The sequence below is a fragment of the Trachurus japonicus genome, chromosome 8 (assembly GCF_045865225.1).
Source record: "Trachurus japonicus isolate A0001 chromosome 8, Traja_1.0".
Classification (NCBI taxonomy): Eukaryota; Metazoa; Chordata; class Actinopteri; order Carangiformes; family Carangidae; genus Trachurus; species Trachurus japonicus.
This window is the reverse complement of record NC_140914.1, coordinates 7250277-7261037: the sequence shown is the minus strand read 5'-3', so window position 1 is coordinate 7261037 and position 10761 is coordinate 7250277. Positions and strand designations below refer to the sequence as shown.

General features: G+C 42.1%; 1 protein-coding gene across 1 annotated transcript in view; it reads right to left on the bottom strand.

The window, feature by feature from the left end:
* LOC146982486 (xylosyltransferase 1-like) overlaps nucleotides 1-10761 on the bottom strand; it is a 44843-nt gene that overhangs the window by 20436 nt on the left and 13646 nt on the right. The window contains exons 3-6 of the mRNA XM_085783501.1: nucleotides 7322-7500; nucleotides 6482-6684; nucleotides 2317-2397; nucleotides 662-878 (exon numbers count right to left, since the gene is read on the bottom strand). Coding sequence (XP_085639627.1) covers nucleotides 662-878; nucleotides 2317-2397; nucleotides 6482-6684; nucleotides 7322-7500 — 680 coding nt within the window. The remainder of the gene's footprint in view (nucleotides 1-661; nucleotides 879-2316; nucleotides 2398-6481; nucleotides 6685-7321; nucleotides 7501-10761) is intronic.

Sequence of the window (10761 nt, the reverse complement as noted above, 5' to 3'; positions counted from 1 at the left end):
GAGCATTTTGGAGTTGTTGGATTGTGTATTTGATAAGTTTGATGAGGGAAACCAAGAAATTCCATGAGCCTCCCCAGAGTCAGCTCATGGCTCTGCTCCGCCATACTAAAAATAGCTTGCACCGACAATTAAAGGTAACAAACCTACTGCTATGACTATAGGGATTATGGCAATGGGCTAATTTGAATTTGAATTTGAATTTGAAAATGTTGAACTATCTCTTTAATCTTTTTTTCAATTACCATATTTCAATAACCAGTGTTGGTTAGAGTTGAACTTATGAATTAAAACAAGGATCAACACAAATTCTTCGAGCTATTTAGTAAGGCTCAGAGCCTCCTCTCTTCTGATTGGCTGACGCTGACCTGTCGTTAGTAGAGCTCTATAGAGGAGATGGAAAACTACACCGAGATGGTTTTTCATTCTTTAAACAACAAAAAGATCTTCAGCATTTCAAACAAAAACACAGAAGAAGCAGAAAATATGAAGCTTTAAGGAAAAAAAAAGTCAAGATATTTTAGTCCAGAGAACAAAGCAAAGATTATGGTGAAAAATGACGCTTGTATTCTTTGAATCTGAGACGCCGCCTTTCTACTCGTACGTGGAGTTTGAAGAGGTTACTTCAGTGCCAAGTGTGTGTGTGTGTGTGTGTGTGTGTTACCTCGGCAGGCAGCAGTGTGTAGGCGTAGAAGCGCTTCATGCTGCTGACCAGCTCGTCCCTGGAGTTCACCACATAATCCACGAAGGGCCGGTTGAGCAGGAACCAATCAGAGCCGCCGTCCACCGCGATGCCTTCAGGGATCTTGCGGTCGCCGAGACGCCACATGTGGGTGTCGCACTCGTAGAAGAGACGGTCCAGACCCTGTTTCCTGATGAACCTGGGATGACAGGGCCGAGGTGAGACACGAATCAAACGCCCCTATGCTGTAGAGGTGAACTGTGTATTTAACCTACATTACTTTTATTATAGGACGAAGGCGGAAACATCTAAACTTGTGTCTAGACCAAGTTTCACATTTTGGACGAATAAAATTTATACACGAGGATCCGAAATGATGGAAGAATATTTGTTTAGATGCCAGATGTTGTTGTGAGAAGCCTCAGATCTCAGACATGTGGAGGACGTCCGGCGGCCGAGACGTCTGTGAATTTACAGCTGCTTGTTCCAAATGCAGTTGTTGGATGTCTGTATATGTCTCTTTGGGACTTCAGACGTCTTATTACCATTTTTCAAGCCACTTAAAAGTCACTGTGTTCAAAAAAAAAAAAAAAGTGAACCTCAAATCATGCGAGCCGAGAATGTGTCATCTTATTTTGGCCAAAACCTGGCACAAGGACTCGTCATGTGAATGTGAAGTTTTTTTTAATGATTTCTCCTATTGTTTTGAATCTATAAAAGAAAATCACAAGACATTTAAAGGGATAGTTCAACATTTTGGCAAAATGGACCAAGAGCACAGAGCTGTAGTAGGCCTGGTTTAAAAACAAAAACATGTTTTTGTGTTGTTCTGTTGTAAGAGATTATTTCGTACATAAGTCAGAGCCACAGACTGCACACCTTTAAAGGGATAGTTCAACATTTTGGCAAATTGGCCCATTGCCATAATCCCTATAGTTATAGCAGTAGGTTTGTTACCTTTAATTGTCGGTGCAAGCTATTTTTAGAACGGCGGAGCAGAGCGGTGAGCTGCTCAGAGCTACGCTACGGAGGCTCATGGGATTTCTTGGATCAAACTCATCAAATACACAATCCAACAACTCCAAAACGCTCTGGTGGACAAGTTGTGACCTGCACATTCACCACGCTATGAGATAATAACACAACGTTACCAGACAGAGTCGTTTTAGAGGTAAATTCATGCAAAACCGCTGATGCGCGTTCCCGTCAGGAACAGTTTTTCAGCAAGCAGACTCTGTATTTGCCTCTAAAACAACTCTGTCTGGTAACGTTCTGTTATTATCTCATAGCGTGGTGAATGTGCAGGTCACAACTTGTCCACCAGAGTGTTTTGGAGTTGTTTGATTGTGTATTTGATGAGTTTGATGAGGGAAACCAAGAAATCCCATGAGCCTCCGTAGCTTAGCTCTGAGCAGCTCACAGCTCTGCTCCACCGTTCTAAAAATAGACAATTAAAGGTAACGAACCTACTGCTAAGACTATAGGGATTATGGCTATGGGAGAATTTTCCAAAATGTTGAACTATCCCTTTAAAGCAGAGGTTTTCCCACCTTGTCCAGTTTGTAACAAAAACACAAACACACAGAGAGAGAGAGAGACTGTGATAAAGAGACACAGGGGGCCGATGACTCTCTTACCGTGCGTTGTCTCTGCCGTGAGACTTGATGAAATTCATGTCGCGGTACTTGGACAGGAACGCCACCAGCTGCTCATTGGTCCTGAGGGGGAGACAGCAGCCGTCAATCATCAGCTCACACAACCACAGAAACGCTTCAGGCTGTGAACACTGTGTGATGTCACAGACGGTCATGGTCCCCAGACGATGCACCACCATGAGGTTGACATCTATAGTTTTACTGTTTACTGCAACTTCACCAGATCAAAACACGTCCAATACTTTGGTTTATGACACACATACCTGCAAAAATAACACAACATCATCCCAGCACCGACTAAAGTGGAAGAAGAAGTTGTCATATTCAAAAGACGGAAGCTGCATGTTTAATTCTGCACAATTAAATACCTCATACGACTGAAAACCTTCATTGTATTGTGCAGATAATTCATTGCTGAGTCTGATTTGATGATAACACTTAGTGGCAGACGTGCAGTCCAATCTCAACTACTCATCATCTTACTGAGACTGAGATTTACTTTTGATCGTCTGACAGTTGTCGCTCTTTAAAAGCTCTTCATGCGTCGTCATCATGTTTGATAAGAAGAAGAATAAAAAGTCTTCAAATTAAAACATAAAACAGACCCATGATTTATAACCCTGATAGATTTTCTCAGCAGTGTTTGAAGAATTTTCTCTTTTTACTGGACTCGTGTTTAAACAGGTTGCAATTAAACATTTACACGTCTGGGTTTTTAAACAATGCAGAACAATCTTCCTTCTAGGGAAGTTGGAGCGAGTCCAGCTTGAGGAGGCGGCCGCGGCCACTCCCTGTGTGTACAACAAGCTGTGTGCGCGTCCTAATGAGTAGACGGATCGGCAGACAGACACATCGCTTTGATTACATTTGATTACAGTCGTTCGGACGAACCACAGGCGTGTGTGTGTGCGTGTGTGTGTGTTCGAGGGCATATTTGTGTTCACGAATTACTGACACGAATCAAACTGTAAAACCGAAGCTGGTGGGATTTTTTTTGCAGATATTTTATATACACAACTGGTCACATGAGACGTTTCTCATCTTGGATTTCTTTCTGCAAATTATGATCTTTCACACTAGGCAGCGTCACGGTTCGGTGGGAAGCCGCACGTTTCACACAGGATGACACGTCTGTCTGTGTGTGTGCAGGCTTTAAACCAGGTGTGGACTGACTGACCCACAGCTCAGTCAGCGCATTCGCTTCCAGATACAAGTTTGATTTCTGTCTCTTTTTCTTTTTGTCTTAGCTGAAAATTGGGAACAATAGTCAGTACAGTCCAAAATCAATACTGTGAGTTCTGCTGTCAGGCCTCAGGGATCAGGCCTGGATCATCAAACTAGTAGGAACAGGAACAGAGAAAAGAGCATGAGCCATAAGACTTTATCCTGCTTCTTATTGTAAGAATGAGAGGAAACTGAGAACAGTAAAGCTCACAGCTCACAGCATGAGTAGCCAATCAAAAGCAAGGATACAGTCAGCATCCACTATAATATGCAACATAAAATAAAATGTCAGCTTATTCTTGTCTTTAGTGCTATGATAAATAAAAAATAAAAAAAAAGATGTAAAGTCCCATTATTAAACTAAACACGTCGCTCCAGCTGAAACATTTTATTCTCAGTTTACTTTTAAAATCCTGTACGAGGACACATCATGTGACCCAGATGGAAATCTGTGTGACATTTAAAAAGTTTATGCAACCTTCTCACTGCAAACACACACACACACACACACACACACACACACACACACACACACACACACACACACACACACACACACAGTCCCATTGACTCACACTGCATGTGCCTTAATAACGTCACAGCTATTGATGATGTGCTGCTAATGCTGTGGCTGCGTTATGGATTTTAGCTGCGAGCGTGTTCAAACGGTCACTTTGATGGGAGGACAGGAGAGAACAGACCAGATCTGTGTGTTTGTGTGTGTGTGTTTGTGTGTGTGTGTGTGTGTGTGTGTGTGTGTTTCCATTCTTATGAGGAGATGAAGAAAACACTTGAGTGGTTGAGGAGACACTCTGGCGTCCAGATAAACTGTTTGAGACGAGGTTACTAAGAGCAACTCTCTGAGTGTTGGGATCAACAACGAACATCACATGTTGGAAACACGTCGTCCCAGTTTGAGCCGGTGACTAAACCCAGTGGACAGCGACATGTTTCACCTCTGCAGGTCACACATGGTTTAACTGACCGCAGCTCTAAAGCCGAAACCAAACCCACAGCATTAAATTTATACACACCACATGGCTGAAATAATCAATTAATTGATGGAAAATCTATTGGCAACAAATCTGATAACTGCTTGACCTTTTGACGCTGATCTGGTATCAGCCGTGACGTGAACCAATCGACTTTAAATTTGCATCTTTGTCGAGAAGATTCACTTCTGTTTCCTGCAGTTTGATATAAAGATGGAGGTTTTTACAGCGACTGAGTTGATCTGAATGAGTATGAATGAATCTTTTGGACGAGTCGTTTTTTAACGGGCCAAAAAAAATCATGTTATATTCAACGGGCCAAACCGACTCCAGGCCGAGTTTTGGTGGACTCCGCCGTGGTCAAAACCAGCTCACACTCCTGAAGCCAGAACTGTGCAGCCGGCCTGACTCGGCTGTTTTGTTGCACCAGGTCCAATGTGACCACAAACCTCGCTCTTCCTCTCTCTGCTTCCTGCTGCTGCAGCTCCACAGAGTGAAGCATCAGTCGATATCTCCGCTGATCACAGCCGAGCGCTTCCCCCCCCCCCCCCAAACAATAAAGATCTCCTCAAACCCCCAAGACGGTCATTAAACAGCTCCGCGTCGAAGCTATAGACTCCCGCTGCATCCAGAGTCAATGCAGCTGTGGTCTATTGGCCAAATAACCTGATCCATAAGACCTAAAACAAACCGGAGCCACTGGTTAGTGGCCATTAACCGACACAGTCCAATAACAGATCAATGCGCTGTGTGGTTTGGCAGGAACTTGACATGATCTGTAAACCTCCTGCAGCGCTGCGTAATGAGAACAACCAGACCTTCAGGGATGGAAGACAAAAGCTCAGTTTAAAGACCATTTGCACAAACGGCTTCAATTCATGAACGGCTCCTGTGCAGCTGCTTTGTTTAAGGCGAGACAGTTTTTTCATGCACCAATCAATTTTGGGATTTGGGGCTTTTTTTCTTCCTTAACATGTATTCTTTCGGAAAAGTCGAAAGAAATGGTAGAAAATCCACATTAAAGTGTTTATTTTACTTCATTTTGTCTCTTTCGTTGGTAGATTTTTCCTAAATTCACCGGTCAGGTATCATTGTAAAGTCTCTATCTCCTCAACAATGATCTGGGCTCCAAAAATTGTAATTTCCTCCGTATCCGCAACCAATCGTAAAAGTATGATTTACATTAACAATCTATGGAATTTTACAGTACAAGTCTTTAAAGGCCGTTTTCTCAAAATGAATTTTTCCTCAGACTCTGAGCTAGAAATCTCCACTTCAGCAGCACTTACAGACACCAAACCTTCCAGTTTTATTCCTGTCTGTATTCTGAAGTTTTTTACAGAGGGGATTGTTGATATATCATTCACAGCCTGATTTATACAACATTTTATTCCTAAAAACATGGAGACATTTGATTTTTGAAGGGCTGGTCCCAGTATTTTCTCATTTACAGAGTGATAAAAAGAGATATCCAAAATCCCCTCTGTAAAAACCTCTGACTCTAACTAACTCTTTCTAGATGTCAACGAAATTAAAACAAGACTTTTGAAAGTAGCTTTATCCATTGTTCAGATTTCGGTTCTGGAAATATAATTAGCGCATACTTCATTAGATATTGCCTCATTTACATACTGTATTTAAACATAAAATTTGACAAAATTTGCAATACAAAAAATATTTGTCTTAATGTAAGTGATAAACTTGGGAATTTTCATGGTGATGTCTGTTAGTTAAAATTTTACTCTATTCACCTGTAGTGTCCCCCCTAAAGACCAACAACAAAAGGCCTAAAAAAGATTAAAGCAACTAAAGTTTGTCTCAAAATGTTGCATTTGCTCTTTAAACCAAAGAAATAAAGAAAGACGGTGGTCGTTAACATTTTCAACAACATTCATCTTTACATTAGAAGTTGCATCGTCACGTTCTCTCACCTGATGGGGTAGTCGGCAGCGCTGAGGTTGATGAAGAAGTCCCAGGACCAGTCGGCCATCTTGAGGAGGTCCTCCATGCTGCGCAGGTACATGGTCAGCAGGCTGGCGCCGCCCCAGATGGTCGCCATGCGCCAGGGAGTGATCCGGACGTTTGGATACCGGCTGGCCAGCGACAGGACTTCTCTGTGGAGGTAGTTGGACCTCTGAGAAGACGACAGAGAACAGTAACAGAGGTTAATAATACTCACTTCTAAGGATCATCTTTAAAGGGATAGTTCAACATTTTGGCAAATTGGCCCATTGCCATAATCCCTATAGTCATAGCAGTAGGTTCATTAGCTTTAATTGTCTGTGCAAGCTATTTTTAGAACGGCAGAGCAGAGCCGTGAGCTGCTCAGAGCTACGCTACAGAGGCTAATGGGATTTCTTGGTTTCCCTCATCAAACTCATCAAATACACAATCCAACAACTCCAAAACGCTCTGGTGGACAAGTTGTGACCTGCACATTCACCACGCTATGAGATAATAACAGAACGTTACCAGACAGAGTTGTTTTAGAGGGAAATTCAGAGACTGCTTGCTGGAAAACTGTCCCAGATGGGAATGCGCATCAATGGTTTTGCATGAATTCACCTCCAAAACGACTCTGTCTGGTAACGTTCTGTTATTATCTCATAGCGTGGTGAATGTGCAGGTCACAACTTGTCCACCAGAGCGTTTTGGAGTTGTTGGATTGTGTATATTTGATGAGTTTGATGAGGGAAACCAAGAAATCCCAATCCTTTGATGTGAAAGTGCTTCAACTGCTTCCAATCACTTATCTGTGTAAACTCTCTCACCTTGTCTACGTGGATGTAGTAGTAGTGCGACGTGTGGTAAATGGCTTTGAAGAGACGCTGGAACTGGCGCGAGGCTCGGCCGTGGACGACCAGGACGAAGGCGATCCGCACCGGCGCCGCTGTCAGCTGGACTGCTTTTGCAGGATTGTCGTCCCATTGCACGTTGACGTTGACTTTACCTGAAACACACACACACACATTGTTCAAATTGTGTTGAGTTAAGTAACACGGCTGATGTTCATATCAACATCTGTGGACGGATGTGTAGTTTAGATCAAAATGGCGGCCTGGTTATCCTGGGTCGGATGTCGTGGCTGGTGTTCGATCACAAGATCCACTGACTGTCTGGTTTAAATATGATGACGATGATGGTTTTAACATCCTGTTCCACTCAGCAGGTGGAAACAGCCTCACAACTCTTTTATTTCTGCCTTTTCCTGGATGTCTGCAGACTAAGAGCTGAAAACTAGACAGAACATTAACTGTCAATCAAAGTTAATTCTCTGATTCCAGCTTCTTTTTGTTTCTAATTGTCATGCGACTGAAATTCGAAGATGTATATATATATATATATAATTCTCGGTTTGTAAGACGACTCTGTGTCTCTTTTATCTTTCCTGGAAACATCCAGTGTTGTGGCCAGCTGGAGCTAAATCTGCCTCTTGTATATACAGTCGAGTCTATATGACAGCCTGATGCTTCTCCATCATCACTCTAAAGATGGCGCGGGTTGGGGCCTGCGAAGCCTAATTAGTGACCTTCCCAGGCTGTGGTGCATGCTGGGATTCGGAGCTCGGGGGAGAAATAACTGTAATCAGGCGGCGCTGCTGCTGTTCAGACGGAGGGGAGGGAGACGATGTCGAGCTCCATGTCATGCTCTTGTGTCTGCACGAGCTCAGAAACACCGAACTTTGTTTCAACAACCCTCTTGTTGAGTTTTTAAAATATGGAGAGCGCACGTCAGTCAAACATCAGAACAAACCGAATCGTGCGTCCGCGCTGCTGCTCCAGCTTCCGTCTGCAGATATAATGACTGGTGCAGCATCAAAGGAACCTGTAATCATATAAATTAAACCTCAAACGACCCTGGGTGGTTCAAGAGAGTACGACGACTACAAGTAAATCATTAGCCAGCCATTCCCAAAATAAGACGACAAACTGCTTGTTTAATTAGGGTGTAATTACACTGGATGAATATCATCCTTGTTGGGAGCAGCCTCACTGGGTCCATTCATGCTTCAAGTTCCCTGAAAATAGAAACGAAAAAACCAACGGGATGCTTCGTCAGGGCTCTGGCGCGTGCCGGGTTAAAAATGTTCTTCAGCGGGTAAATTTAGAAAAGAGCGAAGTCTTGGACTTGTTGCAATCTGCCACTTCAAAGCTTCGGGACGTTCTTTTTCGCTTTCTGTCCGTCAGACCGTCACCCTGTCATTTGTTGGACTGACTCAGTGGCTCTGTGAACACGGAGGGATAATTCAGCCCTAAATACATTACAGCTGGTTATTATACATTTAAAGCAGCTATGTATAATAGCTCTGTGCGCTCTTTTACTGTGGATCACTCCCTGTACAAGCTCAGTCAGACAAAAGGACATAACTCACAAGAAGCTCTTTAAAACACAGACATGTCTCCTGTTGTGTCCTTACAGATTATTCCACACTAACATTTGGACTCGTTGGTTCCTCGAGATGTCACGAGAATCGATTATAGCAGCTAGGGTTGAACGATTCAAGCTCTCACTCTCCTGAACAATGATGTAGGCTCCAAAAATTGTCAGTTCCTCTGTATCTGCAACCAATCGTAAAAGTACAATTTACATTAACAATCTATGGAATTCTACAGTACAAGTCTTTAAAGGCCGTTTTCTCAAAATGAGTTTTTCCTCAGACTCTGAGTTAGAAATCTCCACTTCAGCAGCACTTACAGACACCAAACCTTCCAGTTTGATCCCTTTCTATATTTTGGAAGTTTTTACAGAGGGGAGTGTTGATATATCATTCACAGCCTGATTTATACAACATTTTATTCCTAAAAACATGTCGAAATTTGATTTTTTAGGGCTGGTGACAGTATTGTCTCATTTACAGAGTGATAAAAAGAGATATTTAAAATCCCCTCTGTAAAAACTTCGGACTCTAACTAACTCTCTCTAACTGTCAGCAAAATAAAACAATTTTGAATTTTGAAAGGGGCTTTATCCATTGTTCAGATTTCGATTCTGGAAATGTATGCTAATTAGCGCATTTCATTAGATTGCCTTATTTACATATTTAAACACAATATTTGACAAAACTTGCAATATAAAAAATATTTGTCTTAATGTAAGTGATAAACTTGGGAAGTTTCATGGTGATATCTGTAGTGTCCCCCAACGACAAAAGGCCTAAAACAAGAATAAAGCAACTACAGCTCGTCTCAAAATGTTGCATTTGCTCTTTAAACCAAAGAAATAAAGAAAGATGGTGGTCGTTAATATTTTCAACAACATTCCTCTAAAAGTTAAAAGTAAAAGTAAGAAGAAAGTCAGAAGTCAGCAGTAAGTTGGATCTTTAGCCCTGAGGAGAACTTGGCCCTGACTCACACACACATTTTTCACCGTGCACCTGTTCTTGCCTTGGGGTTAAATGCATCTGCTAAATATTATAGACTCCTTATTCACTGTTGTTGCCCCATTCGACACTGGCTCCTTTCAGCCCCGTGTTTAGTCAATGTCCAGGTGGTAACACCACAAAGCTCGGAGCTAAACCTGCTTCAGACCAGAGGCACCAGACTCAAGGTTTACTGTAGGACAATGTGTGACCTTAGAGACGGAAAGCAGCCAGGTGTCACACGGCGTTTTGGACAAATGGAGGAACTGGCTCAAACCTGAAACAACCAAAGTGTTGAAACCTTGGCAGAAAATGTCCTGTTGCAGTAGGACCGAGTGTCTGACCTTGTTCTTTGTATGTTTCTATCACTGCATCAGGATTAAAATCACAAATGTGTTATTGTAATGTGATTTCAACATAGAAATATTATATATATAACATAAATTGAGTTACATGAAGTTAAATCTGATCTGAGATGGCAGCCTCTCCTGGATGGGGATCTTGTTGACCTGCTGCATGAAGGGCAAACACATTTTGCCTTCACTAGTACTGTAAGTCATAGATATTTTTTCTTTTCCCATGGGTATGTATGTATGTGCAACTCATGTATGTGAATGAATGTATCTTTGTTTTATGTGGCTACATTTGTGTTGTTTGATTCATAGTTTGGGTGTGAAATTAATTTAAAAAAAGATCTGACAGATATTTTGTTTCATGACACAGTAAACAAACCCACGTGCTGCTGTGATTTAAAGGAGACATATTCTGCCCCCTTTCCACAAAATTAAAATAGTTCCCAGGTGTCTTAAAGACATGTCTGTGACATGCTTCGGTCAAAATACCCAAAGGATC